At 34.3% G+C, this 20,702-nt stretch overlaps 1 protein-coding gene across 4 annotated transcripts in view; it reads right to left on the bottom strand.

Annotated features, from left to right (window-relative positions):
- The window catches only part of LOC132183686 (serine/threonine-protein kinase STY17-like), a 19,307-nt gene extending 1,501 nt beyond the window's left edge, over nucleotides 1-17,806 (bottom strand). The window contains exons 1-12 of one of the 4 annotated variants that reach the window (XM_059597060.1): nucleotides 17,341-17,806; nucleotides 15,821-15,935; nucleotides 13,187-13,299; nucleotides 12,892-13,008; nucleotides 10,185-10,257; nucleotides 8,689-8,799; nucleotides 8,119-8,169; nucleotides 7,652-7,791; nucleotides 7,467-7,574; nucleotides 5,600-5,673; nucleotides 4,468-4,643; nucleotides 3,420-3,515 (exon numbers count right to left, since the gene is read on the bottom strand). In XM_059597060.1, the coding sequence (XP_059453043.1) occupies nucleotides 3,420-3,515; nucleotides 4,468-4,643; nucleotides 5,600-5,673; nucleotides 7,467-7,574; nucleotides 7,652-7,791; nucleotides 8,119-8,169; nucleotides 8,689-8,799; nucleotides 10,185-10,257; nucleotides 12,892-13,008; nucleotides 13,187-13,299; nucleotides 15,821-15,935; nucleotides 17,341-17,525 (1,359 nt within the window). In that variant the 5' untranslated portion in view covers nucleotides 17,526-17,806. Of the gene's footprint in view, nucleotides 1-3,419; nucleotides 3,516-4,467; nucleotides 4,644-5,599; nucleotides 5,674-7,466; nucleotides 7,575-7,651; nucleotides 7,792-8,118; nucleotides 8,170-8,688; nucleotides 8,800-10,184; nucleotides 10,258-12,891; nucleotides 13,012-13,186; nucleotides 13,300-15,820; nucleotides 15,936-17,340 lie in introns of all 4 variants that reach the window. The other 3 variants (XM_059597059.1, XM_059597061.1, XM_059597058.1) reach the window with 3 other exon arrangements.
- Nucleotides 17,807-20,702: the final 2,896 nt, after the last annotated feature.

Genomic DNA, 20,702 nt, shown 5'->3' on the forward strand with positions numbered 1-20,702 from the left:
CATATATGGGCATAAAACTGTAAGAACGTTAAAATATGAATATAAAATCAGGGATATTAAAGTTCAGTTTGTTCTGGTAAACATGAAATCAAGCAAAATAAGTATATCACTGCTGCTGGGTAAGATACGCATCAGCTTGATGCAGTGCCAAAGTGACAGCCGTGTCATCATCACATGGATAAATTAGCAAAGTTATAACATCAAGATTGATTGGCTTGGAATATAAGACTTGCAGAGTATCATCTCTAACAAGTCCTGTTTATTTTAATTCGTATACTTGTTTATCTAGTACTTTGTGATAATGTTAGAATTATGATAAAATTGGAAGTTGTGATAGACTTAGACTTGTGATTGCGTTGGAATTGTAGTGGTAAGTAGTGTTACGCTGGAAGTAGTATATCTATTTCAAGTTATCTTTCGAGAATTTAATGATTGGACAGTATGGTACTGCATGTCTCTCTAGCTTTTGGGAAAATAGCAATCCTAAAGAAAATCTAGAAATTAAGTGCCTTAATGATGAGGTGGTGCACATATCACGTGCTCCTACTTACTCTGTCAATGAAAAAAATGCTCATTGGTTGCCCATCATCTTCCATTGACAAGTGCATGGCATGAAAGATAAGGTGCTTTCCGCCCTTCCCTTCTTTCATCTCCCGGGGAAGAGTTGCAACATTTTGGATTTTTTTTTAATAAGTAACCACAAATTCATTGTCTTTGCTGTCTTTGCACTTTTTTTAATAAGCATAGGTTTGTCCAATTAGTAACCACAAATTCACTATGACCTGTTGCGCTTCCATAGGTTATCTATAATGAGGATCTTCCCTAAAGCAACCAACCACGCAAAGAATGTCACTCTTATGGGAACCTTATTCCGCCAAATACTCTTCTACAGGAAAGGAGTACTATCATGGGGAACAATGAAATTGTAGAAAGATCTAACATTGAACAACCTTTTCTTAGAAGGAACCCAACAAAGCTTGCCTTCACCTCCTGGTCTCAATCTTAAGGAGTACAACAAATTGAAGAATGAGGTGAAGAAATCCAATTCCCAGTCATGAGCTACTTCGATACAAGTTAACATTTCACTGCTAAGGGTCACTAGGAAACTCCTAGTGATCTGCCATGGAAGCATCCTTAAAAAGGATGAACAAGTTCAAAAAAGTTACATTGTGGGCCTGATCCAGCTAATTTTGGAGCCATCACCTACCTTAAATCTCGTATGACTAGAAAATTCCCCCCCAGCCCTTCCTGATATTTTTTCATGATCCCACCCTATACAACCCATGAACCTCATTTGAACACCACTCACCTCACAAGCTGTCATAATATTTAGAATCAGCCATCACCTTCCACAAGGCCTCTCTCTCATGAACATAGCGGCATAACCACATCCCAAACAAAGCTTGATTAAAACAAAAGTAAATTTCAGACCCCCAACCCCTCCTTTAGAGACTTAGACCAAGTAACCAAGTGGGTTTGAACTCTTCACCAAACCCTCCCCTTAAGAAATTCCACTTTAACTTTTCTATGTGATTGGCAACACCAGCAAGGAGGGAAAAAAACAGACATGAAATAAGCAAGCAAATTGGATAATGTGCTCTTAATCAAAGTTATCCTCCCCCACCCTTGGACAAGTACAATCTTCTCAATAATGTCATCCTAGATAGATATGGCCTTAAAAGAAGCTCCCACTGGAAAGCCAAGACACTTCATAGCAAAGAAGAAACCCTGCAACCCAAGATACTAGCCAAACCATCAACATTATTGACATTACCAATAGGGACCAAGTAATTGAAAATTTTATTAAAAGCGTAAGGCACCCCTATGTATACAGGCAATATACAACAGGAAACAACTTCAAAGCATAAGAACAAGCTACACAAGTAGTGAAGATGATCTGATTTTGCCAGAGAGTCGCCCAAAAGCAAAAGTGGGAGATGTGTGCACCAATATTCCTAGACCCCACAAAAAAACCAGATAGAAATCCCCCGTTCGTCGCAGCCGAGATCATTTTACTTAAAAGTCTCCATAACGATGACAAACAACAAAGAAGACAAAAGGATTTCCCTGTCTCAGACCACAAGAGCTATTAAAAAATCTCATCCGAGTGCCATTCACCAAAATAGAGAGGCACACCAAAGAAAAACAATGCGCTATCCAACTATACCATTTCTCCCTAAAGCTGCACATTTATTATGAAAATGCAACAGGAAGTCCCAATTGACATGATCATAAGCCTTCTCAATATCCAATTCGCAAAGCACACCTTGCTCCTCAGATCTGATCCCATTATCTAGGCATTTATTAGCTATAAAAACTAAATCTAGGATCTGCCTACCCCTAATGAATGCATTTTAGGGCTTGCATAATTATAATTATTTTTCCTGATAATAAAATTTTGGAAGGGTATCACTCCATCTTCCTTGTCCTTTTGGTTGTAGATTGTTGTTCTACATTCTTGCTTCCTTATAATTATTTTTCCTGATAATAAAATTTTGGAAGGGTATCACTCCATCTTCCTTGTCTTTCTTTTGGTTGTAGATTGTTGTTCTACATTCTTGCTTCCTCCCTCTTATTTAACCACATGACAGCTATGCCACCCAAGCAGTAGCAACTACAAGTAACAAGATAATGAGAAGTGCAATGCCGGCTTGCCTGTATTCTTGCAAGTGGCATGCCAGAATCCCAAGAGAAGGGAATCCAACATCCTTCTCTTGAAGAAATGATTTATTGCAATTAAATAAAATATCGGCTTTGTCAGCTGAAAATATATTCTAACATCCAGTCTAATATTATTATACTAGCTTTCTTTTGTTTTGTGCCATCTTCCATAATTATAAGAGAATGTGGTTACAATTTTTTTTAAGTTTTTCCAAATGATTCTTTCAATTATATCAAATAAATCATACATGCAATTATCTTAACTTCTCCTGACTAGTATTTTATTCAAAATTTTCATGTAATGGGTCAATCCATGGACTACACTACCATGCACGCTTGCCGCACATAACACATGGCCCAATCTGTGGGGGTGGGGTGGGGTGGGAAGACTAGGGCAGTGGGGGAGATGAGGGCTTAAAAGAGTGACCTAAATCCAATTTCAAAATAATACTAAAAATCTATAACAGAATAAAATAACACTATAACAGAAGAAGACGAAGAAGAAAAGTATAATATATGTCACCATCCTATTATTTATGTACATTGTTTTTTGGGCTGGCCCACCATATATATATATATATATTTTGGGAGGAGGAATTTTTTTGGGGAGTTTCCCTTTTTTTTTTTTTTTCCCCTCTCTTGAAAAGTTAAGTAGGCAGCTTGTGCCACAGTAGGCCGTACATATAGAGGACGACCAAAAAAAATAAAAATGAAAGCTTAAAAACCAAAAGGAAATATCAAACATAAATAACACAGACCTCAGGTGCCATCCATCTGTATGTTCCGGTCTCTGCGGTCATTACTCCCCCTTGATTTTGGAATCGAGCAACACCAAAATCTGCCACCTTAACAACCTTGAAACCAAAAAACATAGTTTTTATTGTAAATTGAAAACCTTGCCTTTCTTTAACTGAATGGAGTAGAGATTAAAGCAGGGAGAACAATCAATTACAATTAGAATACCAACCATCCATAGTCGAAACTTATTGCTAACAAATCATTATCCATAGACAGAGATAAACACAATGGAAAAATCAATACTGTCATAATGTATGAGGATGGATATGGCAAACCAAGATTCACTTAATTCATGAGAAGAGATGAGACCTCCTATGCGAATCACATCTAGAATCAATCAAGATTATAATGACTAAAACTACAAATCATGGACAAGAACCTAATAACTTCATAAAAGTAAATTCCATTAAACTTGAATCCTACTAATCACTATAAGACTGTATGCATAACTTTTGAAACCCAAAAGTTAGCTAAAAATATGAGCAACTCATGATGAAAAGGTTGAAAACAATACAGAAAATAATCATTCCTCACATCAGCATCTAGATTTAATCACAGAAGCCACATTCAGATGTCAACAAATAAATGTTAACTACTAAGATCTCAGTTCTTAGTAGAAGACTGCAAATGCAATCTATCCAACTGGCGAAGGATCACCAGAAGAATGTTAACAATGGGTTGATACAAATTCCTCTTCTCAATTGTAACGATATAAGACTTGGTAATATAAAAATGAAAACATTTTTTTTAGTATTCAAATCCAATATGAAAAAATTGAGAAACAATGACTAGTTAGCTGCTTCAGTCATCTCAAGCCTATAACTAAAATGAATACTTTTGGCACCTCATACACTTTGTCAAGTGAAATACACGGATCATTATGTAATAGAAGATCTAATTCTATTTATCCTTTCGTTAAAGGGAAAACTTAATTTTTGTGCATTTCATTAACTTTGACATTGCTTTAGCTGTCAGTCAATCAAATCAATAATATTCATAAATTCTTACATTATGATTGTCCATTAGCAAATTTGCTGTCTTCAGGTCCCTATGAATTATGCTACTTTGATGCAAATACTCCATTCCCTTGCTGACATCAATTGCGAACTTTAGTAGCTGAGGGAGTTCCAAGATGTTATGATTCTTATGCAAGTAATCATACAGACTTCCTCCAGGCATATACTCTGCAAGCAAGATCAAAATCCATAAAATTGTATTTCAATTACTAAAAAGGAAAAATGACAAAAGACGAACAAAAAAAAAAGCAACTAAATTTTTAGTTAAACAAATCCCTATAAGAGCCAAATCCCAAAGGTGGAAAAAGAAGTCCCGATTAAATTAAGAGCCAAATAACAAATTCCTCATAAACTCAACACCCGGAGAATAAAATGACAAAACAAAGAAAAGCAAGATACATGCTGTTATAGGAATGACATGTGGTTCAGCGAATGTTCACCAACTGCATCACTTACAATCCCGAATAAAGAGTAATTATATTTTGACCTTCCAACTTAGCATTTACATTGTGAATTTGAGTGCCCACAGGTACACCAATCTTTGTTGTCTTGTTATTCAAAGTGATGCTCTAAAATGATAGCTTTGGATGAGTAACTACATTATTATGACACAGGCTCAGACTCCATATCACCACAATTAAATACAGAACATTAAATTATTTAATAGTCACATGATACACATTGAAAAGCAAGAGGTATGCAACCTAGACCATTGGGTGAGTGAAAATAGTGAAAAAACCCTAATGTTGCCGGCCACCAGAAAGACACAACACCCAAACAAATTTAGAAATTTTCTCAAGTTGCACAATGAGGGCAAGAATTTCTTCCACATGGATCCTTCTGCATCAATACATCTGTTAGGATTAGTTTGCGCCAAAAAAAACTTCTTTCAAAAAATATGCTAATGGAAATCGTGATATGAAACTTGGAAAAGTTTATCATGTCTTTTCAACCCACTTCAAGGAAAACTACTTTTCACATCTTAAATTTATTCCTTTTCCCTTGCAGCATCAGATATAAAATCTGGTAGGGAAGTCATAAGAAACCATCAAAGAAGCCAAAGGACTAAGCAATACTTGTCTAATCCAAAGGAAAATAATTGAGTTTCCAATAAGAGATCCTACCTGTTACTATGCACATATGTGGAGGCTTGGTACAAGCACCAATGAAACGAACAACATTTTTGTGTCGGACCTCCCTGCATTCATATAAACAAAAGACAAAAAGGAAAAAAGTAAAGTAAATAAAAACTGGCTCACAAATATATGATAATGGTGAGCAGTAATCTTGCCACTAATTCTAAAGCAAATCCATAGCTATAAGAATGCTAAGAATAATAGAAACAGCATAACTTAAAATTACTACAGGTGGAAACAACGAGAAGATGAGGAACACAATATGGAACAACATACATACTGGGCTTCAGAATTAATAACTGCTGGAGAAAAAAAAACTGGCTTCATTATTACTGACTTGCTAGAAGATTTGATGAATGCCAATGCCATAACTCTATGAAGCTGATTGCATGATTTTGTTTTGTTACTAAACTATAACCAGAAGATATTTCTACCGCTAAGAGTGAGAGATTAAGGGAAAATGAATTTAAGACCATCATTCTCTTATTGGTGACTTCCTTAACAATGAATAGCAAATAAAGTCCAAGTAAAATACCAAACAGCTAACGTAGATACAAGTTCTTGAAGTTCCCCTCCAAGCATGGAGGATAGTTATTGCAGGCCAGTTTGGTAACCATTTCTTCTCATTTCTCCTAAAGAAGTCAACCTCATTTTTTCACATTAACAAACAACTTTCTTCACTTTTCTCTCACAAAAAATTCAAAACTCCATTCTACATTATATCTCATCAAGAGAGCCGAATATTCTAGAGGCTACTACAATCTTAAAGACAAATCAAATCAACCAGATTTTCTGAGACAAAATGAGGAACATATACAATAACCCAATCCAAAAGAGATATCATAAATGAGGATTTTTGAATATCATATAAACATTGCAATGGCTTTGTATGCAAAGGCAGGTATTACCATCAATAAAGAAGATATTTTCTTACTGCTTATTTTTAGAATGAATATAATGCATATATATGTAATCGAGATAGGTATTACCCAGATTGGTGTTCAATTTCTCATGAGCCGAGCTTATACGAGTTTAGCTCATTTAATAATTAAGCTAAAATTATTATTCAAGCTCGATTAATTTATTAAACAAACTTAATTTGAATCAAGCTTATACAAGCCAAGCATTAACTGCTCGGTTCATTTACAGTCCTACTCATACCACAACTATATCATATATATTCTAGCAAGTATGATGCAGTATTCAACAAGATAATATGTCAAGATATACATCACTAGATGCACACATCAAAATATATCATTCAAAACTAACCATGATAATGATAAATGGTAAAATAAACCAACCATAGTGTTGATTTTGGTATAATAAAAGCTCGAAGTAGGATAAGATGGAATACACATGGTCAACACACGCATTGACTCGATAAACTAACATGTACATATACCAATCAAATACTTGGACTTGAAAAAAGAAAAAGTTATGACCGACGCTTTTATGGCTTGAGGAGGGTTTCAAGCAGCATTTTTCATACAATCTTAAGCAAGTTGGGATGCAGGATATCTTTTTCTTAGCTTGAGGAGGAGTGTTGATGTACTACGTTTATTTTTATATTATTATTATTATATTGGAGGGCATTTATGTAATTGTATTATTTGACGCTAATATAAATAAAACGTTAGTAGAGTAAGAACCTTAATTTTGGATCCTCTACGGCCTATCTTTCCTCTCTTTCTTTTCTTCTATATTCCTTAATTAAAAATATCATGTCAACTTGGAGAATGATTATGTGCTACTAGATCATATAATTTTCTCACCAAGATACATCAGAAAAACAAACAGATTTGAATTTCAAGTAAAACATGAGTTACATACTAACAGTTGATTAACTATTCACCTTAGAATTGCCACTTCTTGAGTAAACTCATCCTCTAAAGCATCATTCAAATGCTCAGATCTAAGAATCTTAACAGCAACATCTTGACTAAGATAAACTCCATGATACCTTCAGATAAAGAACAAAAGAATGGTAAGCGTCATAAAGAGAACTAATTTTCTTTATTTGGGGGGAACATAACTTACAGATCTCCACAAGAACCAGAAGCAATTCTGTCTCCTATCTTCAATAATCTTCTATCTATTTCCCAATCTCCAGATTTTGCTTCTGTAGCCAATGCTTTTTCCACAGCTGAATGAGAACTTGAAGACCGCGACCATGATCCCTATATTTCCAAAGAAGGATATTTATTACACTTCTAGTGGCGTTCATCTTTCACTCATATGATAAGAAAAAAGATCCCAGGAAAGTCTTCTTAGTTGGAGCATTTTGACTTCTTTACAAAAGGGGCAGCACCGACTCCTTTTCAAGACTCATGTGAAAGGTGATGTCCATGTAAACTTGATATTAACTGGTTTTATAGTTTTATGATCACTACGCACAAAAATGAAAAGCCATAAAGAACAATTCATCCAGGATATGATTTCAAGATCCAAAAATGATCCAGAAATGAAACCAAGTAACTAGATAATGTCACAATGAGACATATTACCTCACTTCTAGCAACTGCATTTTCCATAGCTTCATACAAACTATCTGCATCCTGGCCACAACATTGCAAAGTCAGCAACATTTGGACTCAGCAAAGATCCCTGTCATAAAAGAAATATAATCACAATGCTCCTTAATATATTACAAGGTCACTTTCCTGGGATAAGCCACAATTTGTTTAATTTTAACCAGTTTGAAACACAAACATGATAGATACATCAAGTAGCAAGGGCTTGAACTATTATTGTAAAAACTTCAATTTTGTAAGACAATTCCAAAGAAGCTCAATAAGAAGCTGAAAAATAATTACTGATACAACAAGTGTTTGCTGCGCATGGGCAACAAGTAATAACATCACTGAAACTTTTTTTTAGTCTTTTAAATGGAATCAAAAGTGAATAAATAAAACCACAAAAAAGTGCACATCCACCAATGTAATGGTATATGGCAATGATACTAAGGAATGATAATAATTAAAAGCATCATAACAAGTCAAATTAGAGAATTACAGTGGAAGAAACAGCAAAGAAAAGTGATAGGAGCAATAAAACAACAGAGAGTGACAAAGTACCTCAGCATGCCACCCATCCACCACAAAAACATCAAGGGAGTAGCCGTCAGTTGTTGAGAACACATGTGCTTCACGGATGTTCAGTCCTATTTCCGAAAGCAATGCAGAAAGCTAGAACAAAATAACACCTTGTTATAAAACATCATAGTCCTGATGTTTTTCCGGTTTGTAGTTCTCATGGTATCTACAAAACCTTACTTATCAAAAAAATATATGGTATCTACAAATCTTGAAGGGAAATGGACTTTGTCACAAATCTGAAGGCTATATGTTTAAGTTAATGCTGTAGAATTATGTTTTCAAAAAGGAAAATGCTAGGCTTACAAACAGATTTTACAAAAAAACTTTTACAAACTAATGTGGCACAATATGATTGGGTTTCTCAAAAATTGAATTTATCTCATTTTCCAATAGTGTTGTGCTACATCAGTTTGTAAAAGTATTTTTGTAAAATTTGTTTGTAAGCCTAGCATTTCTTTTTCAAAAAAGGAAACACTATATTCTATTTTGTTGAGAATTTTATAGTTTATAAGTTTGTGTTAAAGGTATTGAATGAAACTTCCTTCCAGATTCTAGTGAAACTTCATTCCAGTTTGAAAGAAGGATACCCATACTGTCATGGGAAAGTTGGTTATGTTGTTCAGTATGCAATAATTTTACATTGAGGTGGAAGTATATTTAGAGTTAACATAGTCGCTTGGCAGTGCAAAGATTTGATAGAGATGCTTAATGTAGCAAAACTTTCTATGACATCATTTTAAAGAGAGAAAGTCTTGCACAGACTTTACATAGATTCATACGAGCTATACTTACATTCTCCTAAAAGAGAATTACTTTGAACACCATAAAAGACTTGCATCAAAACTAATCAGATTGGAATTTGACAAATTGCACCTATTAGTGAAATACCAAGAGTAACTGCTTAAGTACTATAGTACATGTACACTGAAGCCACAACACAATGCAAATGATTAAAGAACCCCATAGCATTAAATAAGTTTCAATACTAGAAAATAAAAACTTAGACAAATAGAAGAATTGCCTTCAATGAACTCAGTTTTTCATCTTACCTCATGGAAGTATGTCTACAACTCAAAAGGTTCTTTGTGTTTGGCTGATATCAAAGGAAAACAACTGCCAATTTCTTTTTCAAACTCATTTTTAAGATTTCATTTTTTTATTCTCTCTCTCTTTTTTTTGGGGGGGGGGGGCGGGGGTTGGAGGGTTTTCTGATATCATGCTGAACCAATGCAATGAAGTTAAATGGGTGTTTGAATCTGAACATAAATGTTGCATGCAGAAGAGGTTGGGGAATTTCTGTCATAAATCAGTCACTTCATAAGCGCTCAGAAAAGATAAAAAGAGTCACTTCATGAGGATTACCAGTTCATGGAGGTATAAGACAAGACATTAATGATGAAATAAACTGAAAGTCTCCAAAAATTAATATGAATTCTGATAATTAAAAATATTACAAAATATTTCTTCTAAGGTACCTGACTAAGAAGCTTGGGCTTGTCAATGGTAGAAAATATTACTTCATGTACCGGAACATGTGAAAGTTCTTGCCTGCATTGTATTTCACCAATGGTCAGCTACATTACTGAATGATGCTAAAAATGTGTGATATCATAATTGTACAGCCAAAAGTTCAGCTAAATAAAGACTAGAAATACTTCAGCCACAGAATAATTTAAAACAGTTAATGCAGGAAGAACTTGACAGGAGATTATGGGTCAGATGTATGCAAATATGCCTTCACAGGCATAATGGAACACGAGGCTCTACTATTCAGGAAAGATACATATTATGGATTTTTATGTGTTACATATAAAAGTAGAGTAGAGGTTCAAACAAAAAATTATTGTTCACACAATTTTAAATGTCAGTCGAAGAGGTCTTAATTCACTACTTGAAAGCATTGTCAGAAAAGTCAGTTGCACTTTTTTAAATTTCATCGATATTTAAACGAATGAATTGATAGAGCTCAGAACAAATAGGTCTAAGTATACGTATGCTCTCATAGAAATTGATCAAAAGAGAGATTCTATCCTCATGTTCAAAGTACACAAATATAACAACCTGCCGTCAAAACAGTTCCTCACACAAGTTATTCTATATTTTGCCCATTGTGTTTTCAGTTAACTTGACTTTCTGATTAGTTTTCGCTAAAATACATAAAGACATTTAAAAGTAGATTATTTTTATTTTTTTTATTTCTAAAACATATAAAGACAGATATTATACAGAGATACAGACACGTGTTTATAACTAATCCAAGAATGTCGTATCAAATATGTTTATTGCTCATATTCTTAAGGGATTTACACATAACCCATTTATCTTTAATGTTTCAACCCAAGAAATTCATAGATTGGTTTGAATTGTAATAAAATATAGTAATCAACTTCCATGTTGTATTGATGTTAAGGTCTTAAACAATGGACGCAGTAATGGCATAGATCACATGCTACACAATGTACTGCCAATAGGCTCCAAGGTCCTCTTTCACATGATGTGCGCATTGTTAACTATACGTAAAATTTCTAAAACTTAAAAGTACGCCTAAAGCATTCATACATGTTAAGACAACATCATATTAAAGTATATTGATCATAGGAAAATGCATCCTAGTAGTTATCTTACCAGATTATGATCGCATTAAAATGTTCTTTAACTTTCTTGTACCTAATTATATCTTACCATATAGTACTCAATTCTTGGTGTTTCAAAGCAAAATCTGAAACCTTTCTCAATTTCAAAGACTAAAACATTCAAATTGAAACTTAAAATTATGATAATAGAGTCAAGTGTGAGTTTTGCAGAATGATCAATTTCCTTTGTAAAGATGGCATGGTAGAAATAACATTTGTAAACCCCTTCATGTAATCCCTGAATGGCATCCCAGAGAGAGGCCCCACTAAAAAGCCTAAAAAGTAATCTAAATACAGAGTAAAGATATCACTGATTCAGGAAATTGATCTACAACCACCGACCACCCCTAGAGACGTGGCCGACTACCACTACAACACATAAATGACCAAGCAGAAACAACCGAAGACCACTGCAACATGAGAGATTTCACCAACTAACTGACAGACTTTTCCAGCCAGCACACACAGCCAGACTGCCCTGACAACTGACAACAACCACTACAGTGATGAGGTCGATAACTACGGCATCTTAGCTGTTAAAGTGATGACGTCGTCAACAACCTCCAACCATGGGCATCAGGCCTGAGCCTTCAACCACAGCACTGCTGCAAACAGCAAGAAAGAAAACAAAGAAGAAAAAGGCAAAATAGGAGGGACTAGACTCTTTTTTCTTGCTTAATTTTTATGCTTTGAAATCATGTCAAGATTACGGTTTTCACAAAAGAGAGGAGCTCAGTATCTCTTTGGCCCTTATAGAAGCAAAATACACCATTCTAAAGAAAAGGACAACTGGTACAATATTCAAAAAATAAGGATACCTAATAGGGACATCTGTCCTCTGCTTCTTCTATTACAATATTACCCTCATTCTCTAACAATACCAAACCAAATCTGAGGATGAGCTCATGTATGGGCTACATATTAAAGACACCTTAATAAGAAAAAGTTAGGTTAATGGGTAATATCAGTGTGATGCAAGTGACTTGTATTTCCATCAAGTCGCGTCATTTTGTGGGGCCCAACAGTTTTTCTTCTCCTTGTAGGAGAATAACTCTGTGTGTTAGCCAACTTGCTACTTTTTCTCCCACAAGGCTTATATTCCCTCATAGCCGGTTTTGCACAACTATATAAAAATCTCATTCGGCACTGAGATCAAAAAGAGAGAACGAAAAGGAATATGCAGCAAAAGCAGTTTCTCATACTTCTGTAGTGTCGCACGGCACTGAGAGAATTAGAGAAAACATTCTATTTTGTGTGAGTAAGTTTTGAGTGTATTGTGGCATTGGGTTTTAAGTGGTTTTCTTTTTACTATTCTTTGTACTCCTTTTGATAGTGAATTTTCTCTTGGTCATCTCTGCTTGTTAATATAAGCTTGTTAAGTCAAACCACGTAAATCTTGATGTCCTATGTGATTGCTTTGTTTTTATTCTGCTCTTTTTTTTTTAACTTCTTGCGATCCAAAAATTCATTTGTCACAACAAGCAGTGTCTTAAATCTTCAGGAATAACAGAGAAACAGAAGAAATGCAAACAATCATTAGCTTAGTTACCTTCTGGAAAAATTCTCTGTAAGATATCTCTCCTCCATGTCTTTGGTATTATTTCTGACATCCAAATTTAGGTCCTCAAGCTTAGAGCAAGGTTCAAAGTCAGTCACACAATCCCTGCTTCTTGTTACAGAAATGACATTAATAAGTAATAGGGAAAAACAACCACAACTTGAAAAGAAGTGCACTCACTGGAACTCCTACCAGGAATGCAAATGATGAGAAATACTACCATTTCATTGAGATAAAAAAAAGGCAGGCAGCACTCCCATAAGTAAAAGTAGGATACATGAAATACCTTTTATGTGATGGCACAACTCCTTCATTATCAGCATCACAAGATGGTCTTGTGGTAGAGAGAGCACTAACAAATTCCTGATCATCATTATCATCTGTTCTAGTACAAGTATTCTACCCAGCAAGACACGAGACCAAAAAAAAAAAAAAAAAAGATAAAGAAATAAGAAGCAAACAAAAAAAACATAATAGAGCTAAAAATGTTAAATTATATGGCTTGAAACAGAATAGAAGAGAACAAAAAATTGATATATAGTGGGTAACAATATACAGATGTTCATAGGAGTATGATTGTTCATAGTTTGAGTACGCCATGGTAGACCAGATTTCTGAACTTAAGAGGTGAACAGTTGGCATATGCAATTAGATTAGAGTAATATTACTAACATAAATCAAACTGAATGACACTGATCATGCATTCACTCGGACAAGACCATTCTTAAACAACAATAAGGTTATAAAGCTAGCCCCTAAGCAAAAGCGCATATGACATGTAAATTTTGATCTGTTCCACAAAGGTTTACCATATATATAAAGATTACTCTTACCAATCAATCAAAACAGAAAAAAAAAATATATATATATATATATAAATCAGGTAATCGAATGCAGAAAATAGGCAAACTTTGAGGTTGAGAAGTAGGGCTTAGGTAACAGAATTTCCAAAACTCTATTATAACTGGTGTCACAAATAATTTTTCAGATCACAAAGAGGCAAAAAAGAATAGAATAAAAATAAATCTATCACACAGGATGCCAAGATTTCTGTGGTTTGGCTTAACATGCATACATCTACAGGCGGCGAGTTTTCCATTAAAGACTGAATGGAAAAATATATGGAGGGGCCTACTTGTCACTTGAGCAAAAATCAGGACTTTAATTGTCAAAATTAGAAACTCGAATCCATATTTGTCACAAAGGCAAAACTCATGGACTTTTGGGACAATTCCCTAAAATGTGAATCTAATGATGAAGAAAAACAAAAAAATGGTAAATGATATGTGTTTGATCCTTGTGTCGTGCATAAATCTTTCTTGACGTATAAACTAGGAATGCTTGCATATCCCCATCCTATATGTTTCCTGGATTCACACTTTCAACATATTTGTGTCATTTCATACCTATACTGCATACATACTTCATAAATTACATTTAGTTAGTTGCCCGTATACCTCATTTTTTATGTTACTTTCACGCATACCTCATTTTTTTGTGTCAAACAACATAAAGTATAGAATATAAGGTCTTTGTCTGAATTCAAGGCATTGCCCTTATAAATATATAATTGACAGCCCCTTTGTCACTAGTGCTGATCTCTTACCAATCAATAGGAGACTCATGGATCATCCCTTATATTGGATCCTCAAAACAAGCAAGCAAAGGGAGGGATTACCATCTTAACTTCATCCTGTTGAGATTACTTTAGTGGGAAGCTTGCAGAAACCTCATTAGCAATCTCTGACATCCTAAAGCCTTGATTTGTAAGCACGACCAACCTAGCCTATACACACCTTATTAAATATAGAAGATAAATTTTTTCTAATATTTTAACGTACAAATAATTTCTTTTATGGATACAGAACCATCTTAGAATCAAACACAATACTGCGAAGATTCTTCCAAGATTCCATAAGTCACTCTGGATCATTGGTGTATTAATCTCATCAAAGTAAACATACAGCAATCTGATTTCTCATGTTTGTTAACCAGACAGTTATAGCACCCTCCACATTCACTAAGCTGCTTTTGAAATTCTAGCTAAATGACAGCAAGTCACTGATAAAAGTGACAGACAAGTATAAAATCGTAGCCAGTATAAAAATTAGAAGAAAACTCATTACAGATCATAAATCCTACACCAAGCCGCTGTCTAGCCTGACAATTTTTATCTTTATGGCACTATAAATAATGCACAATCTTTACCTTGTTCTTGTTTTCCTCCTCCATTTCAGCCCCTTCCCCATTCTGGAATTAATTAGTGGTCATAATACACTATTAAACATAATTTTCAGCCTTTCTTGTGACCCTTTGGATTCTCAGGAAAATCAGTAAGGTAACTCACCCAATGCAGAGTGGAGTTCATATCCACTGCCACCAGTGCGCCTAAGACATTTGGCAATAGTGCCTCGCTGATTGCAGGTTATTATTTCTAAACCTACACCCCTATTCATTGACTTGCCACATTAACTTGCTAAGATCCACATAAAAACACCAACTCTCTGTCCATACTGCTAATCAGATTTTATTATAGAATCCAATTTCTGGGGGAAGTGTATACGTATAATAATTACATACATACATGTCTGTCACTGTAAAGTTCCCAGATCTTATGCTATCTAATACTTTAGCGAGAGTTGAGACTACACAGATTTATGATCATAAGCATATGTCCATATGTGTGTATGGGAAAAAAGAACATGTGTAAATCGCGGTTTGAACTTTGCTCATATTTTTCTTCTAATGATTTTTCAAAGTAAAGAAAAAGTAAAAGGAACCCAATCAAGCCATCTTAACAAAACATTTTATTTTGCATAACAAAAGCGTAAAAAAAAAAATTCCCTCTCTAACTTGAAGCAAAATTAGTCAACAAAACATTTTCCAAACATAATTATTTGAATCAGATGAAAGGCTTCACCTCCAAGAAACGGATATGATATACAGGTCGCTTCTCCGGGTCCTTCGCCAATGCAAGAATCTTTTGATGTAACAAAACATCTTCCACTCTATCCATATTTACGTCAAGTCCATAACTGACAAAAAAGAAAGTGCACGGCTATAAGTTTATCACCCGAGAAGACAGAAGGTTATGTTCAACGTTACATATTTAAGTAACTTTTGGAAATATTTTCCTTAACTTAAAGAAATAAAAAAAAATGCAAAATGTTCCTCCATGTGAACACACATCTGGGCTCTTTGTTGGTTTTTTATGGGTTGCTTGGATAAAAACCTACTTCGAAAGGAAGAAGCTTTAAGATAGTAAAGGGAGCCGCTAAACAGTCTAGAGTTTCAGGAAGGTGTTAAAACTAAGACAAATTGCTAGAGAATTTGCGAAAGACAATGGTGGAAGTGGGATTGATATATTCCTACGGCATGCCAATTAGAGGGTTGATTGGTAATGTTTTTTTACAGGGTGCTTTTTGCTTTTTGGCTGTGATATGACACAAAGGTAAAAGTAATTTTGAGTGTGTCGTGATTGTTATGTGTTGACTTGTTTATTAATGCCTTTTTCTTTTTTTTTGGCTATAAAAAAAAAAAAAAAACAGTCCTAAAAAGCATTAGGAAACGAGCCCCTAGGTCCTCCGTCTTGAATTATAGACAGAGGATAATGAAGATGCGGCCCTCACTGCCAATTCCAAACTGTCCCAGAGTTATTCATAACCACGCTTGAAGTTGCCTACCAGCAGGATCTTAAATTTTTTGGATTTTTAGTAGAGACACAGATTTCCTTGAGTTAGGGCATTTTCCATCAGAGGGAAACTTCCCTTAGCTCTCTGAATTTATACTATATGGCTCCCGGGGGATATCCTTCGGCTTGTAGCTTAGTTGGTGATTAAAGGTAATCAAGGGAAATATTCCTTGCACGTCTTAAGTGCTTTATAAAGATGAATCACTTGTACAATGGGTTTCCAAGACGTATTTTGATGAGATTTTTACAGCCGAGTTTTATTTTCAGACGCTGTTACGGCGGTTCTGAGTTGACTTGGGCTATAACAAAAATGAAGAACACAAGCTTTCAAGTATTATTGTGTTCAGAAACTCAAGAAATCAATGTTGTACCAATCACCAAGTCACTACACCCCTAGAAAGTTTTATATGAAGAAGAAGAAAGATGATAATCGAAACTATAAGCAAGATAGCATTCCACAAACAGCATCCAGACATATACTCCAAATGATCGAATCCGAATATCATCTACAGCTACTCCAAATCTTGCATTCAAAATAAAACACTTACAGGTTAACACCTACCTAGCGATACACGCACATACGTATACACGTATATACACTCCGAACCGACTCACAGTGATCGCAATCAACTTTACAGCATTAAAGTCACTCGAAAATTCGAGAACGAAGAATTGAAATCTAAAAAGACAAGAAAAATAACGAAAATATAAACTAAAAAATTGAATTTAGAACCAATCACGACGAGTACCTTTGAGGCAAGCGATTGAAGTGAGCGTCCAAGAGCTCCCGAAACTCCGGATTAGAGACGACCTCATCGAGCCCGCTCTCCATCAACCGATTGTACACGTCGTTTCGCACATCGGTGCTGCTGAAGCCTCCGCCGAAGCTCCTCGGCGGCGACGAGCTCTCTCCCACTCCTTCGATCAAATCCATGCGGTTTCGCGGTATGTGTCAAACAAGGAGCTTAGATTTCATAGCCGAGAAAGTGAGGGAAAATGAGCGAGAAAGTGCGGTAAAAGACTCCGGAAACTGGATTAGCAGAGGATCTTTGACTACGGGTAGAATCTAAGAAGACAAGGGAAATGTTTGGAGTTTTGTAGGAAGACGGATGGTGTTTTCGTCATAAAAATTGTAGCAAGAGAACCGGAGCCCAACTGCTACTACTTTCTAGAGAGAGAGAGAGAGAGAGAGAGAGAGACAGACACGTTTTGAAGCATGTCAAGAAGTTAGTAGAGAGAGAGAGAGAGAGAGGGAGAGAGACAGTAATGGTCCTTGCCTTCTTGGCATAGAGGGATTGATTATCCTAATATTTCTTTTAAATTTGAAAGTTATAAAGTTATAAATTTATAAATTTCAGTCGTTTATTTTATTTAAGTATTTAAAATAAGTTATGTTTTAGCATTTAATAAGGAAATTACCTTAAGGAATTTGATAAGTCATATTTTGTTCCCAAGGAATAGCTCAATCGATTAAAGACCACGCCTTATGAAGTGGAGATCACTAGTTCAAATCTTCTTTCCCTTTTTTGTGTGAACATGTCAGAAAAGATAAGTCATATTTTTTCATTAAATACTAAAACATAATTTATTTTAAACTCTTAGATAAAATAAATCACTAAAATTTTTAAATTCGAGAATATTAAATTTAAATTGAATTCTAATGAAATATCAATCTGATCCATTTTTTATTTTATAGAAAGGAAAATTTGGTAATTTAAATTAAATCAATTGTGCAAAATTTTTTAGCAAAAGAGGTGGTGGAGTGGATAGGGTTGTGAATTTCGGGGAATTAAAATTTATTGGGTGGGTCCAAGATTGAAGGAAATTCACGAGAAGGTCATTTTGGTACTAAAAGCGAAGGAAAAGGGTCTCGTGCCGTCACGCGCCATTCATGAAACGGCTCATGCAACAAGCGTTTTCCAGAGTGGTCTTTAGAGTGACAGGACCGTCTCCTAAGGCACTAATCACAGTCCATCTATACTGTATTCAAAATGTGCTGGTTTGTACATCAGGTCGGTGGCACGTTCTGATTGTGTCTGTGTCCTCGAGCATGGACATGTTAGAGTTCCCTCGCACTTTAAACCAGAAATGGAATTTTGTAGCTTCCTCGTGAAAAATGCCATGGACAAAAACTAATAGTGGTGGACAAAGGTGCTCAAGATTGGACAACTGTTCATTTGTGAGCTCCGTTTAGAATAATACGATTAGAGAAACAAACTTGTGAGAGAATCTTTTGATTCATTTCAATTAAGTCGGATTCTTTTGATTCTAAAACAGCTTTTTCCTATAGAATCAAATTCCAATTATAAAAAGAGACACGATAAAGACATAATTTTTTGGCATAACTTTCATCAAAAAAAAAAAAATTTAAAACAAAATAAAAAATAAAAATAAAAATTATGAAGTAATAACATTTTATGTGGTCCTTTTTTTATTTAGTATTAAAAAAAATGATATTTTTCTTCATAAAAATTGTCATTTTAAAAAAAAAAGGTCATTATTATGAAGAAAAATACCCTTTTTTTTTTATTAAAAAAAAAATACCACATAGGATGTTATTGCTTAAGATTTTTTTTTTTTTTTTTTTTTAAATAACCACATAAGGGAAAAGTTTAGCCAAAGTTGTACCAAAAAATTCTGTTTTTATCATTTTTCTTATAAAAATTGTATATAAATCCAAATACAATCTAAAACATTACAAATCTAAAATTAATCTAAAAAACACTAAAAAAATTATATTAAATATATAAATATATATTATTAAATATAAAGGTAGGCACTTAGCGGTTATTAACCGTCTACCTTTACCCTTAAAACCGCTAACCGTCCTGCCTTAAGCGGTTAGTATTTTTTATAACAACCTACAAAAGCAATTATACTCTTATAAGCGGTTAATAGTTATTGGATGGTTATAACCGCTCCATTTGTACATCCCTACGTAGTTTATACAAACTGTCTATTCTTTTTTTTTATGTTAATTAAAAAAGATTTCTTTTCTTTTCCTTATAAAGGCTTAATGGTCAATAGCCTGATTAAGGAAAATGTCCACCAATGGCTTAAAGTTGCTTGCACGTTAATGAAATGTTTTTTGTTTTTTTTTGTGAGTAATAAAATGTTGTTAAATAAACATTTTATGGATGCTTGTCTTTGCTAAGGGTGTATTTGTCATATTAGTAGAGATTCCTATTGTTATAAGGCAATGACTAAAATACTAAAGTCAGTGCTTGCGTTTATAGGGCAAGAGAATTTGTCGCTTGCCTTTGTCTAAGCCAGTTGTCATCTAAAGAGACCCAAGCTTGTCAAGAAAGAATGTAACTATTTTTTGAATATGTACAATGCCAGGGCCAGGGGGGTATTCTATTTATAAACCATATTTGGCATTTAGCATATATAATACAATCTCTGATATGACTTCAAAAGTCATACTTTTCATTATTCAAATTCCTCTTATCGATTATGCAATGATCAAAAGTATGAATTTTAATTTTCATAATAGATATAATCCCTCATAAAATTTAAAGGATTTTTTTTTTTTTTTTCAAATTCTAAGAGACTTAAAAAATTCAAAACGCTCGACATAATTTGCAAAAGAGTGCGATTTTTTAAAAACGCATCCACTTACTTACTACATGAAAACGTCTGACCGCCATTTTTTCAAATACACTTTCAAACGGAACGCTTTTCACGATTTTACTTAAAAAAAGTACGTTTAGAGTGCAAAATTATTCCACCAAACGCAGTCTTAATGTTAAAAAGAGTTTGAAAAATGGACCGAGTCCTCAAACATATCATTTCCTCCCCCATACTTCCAAATCCCAATAATTAACAATCAAATTGAGTAACTAAGGAAGGAGAGAAAGAAATATATATACTGCTTAGTAGTCATCGTCCTCTTAATCTGATGTTTAAATATTATTAATGTTTTTGTAATATAAATTTAAGCATTGTTTATCAATTGGGTGTGTATTTAAGAGTATGACTATGACTTGGCGATTAGTACAACTATGACTTGGCGTATTAGAACAACACAATAAAAAGTATTCTTTTGGTAAAAAAATTAAAAATTAGCAAAAAAATACTTTTGGCAAAAGTTTTAAAATAAAGATTTTGC

The sequence above is a fragment of the Corylus avellana genome, chromosome ca6 (genome assembly GCF_901000735.1).
Source record: "Corylus avellana chromosome ca6, CavTom2PMs-1.0".
Taxonomy (NCBI): Eukaryota; Viridiplantae; Streptophyta; class Magnoliopsida; order Fagales; family Betulaceae; genus Corylus; species Corylus avellana.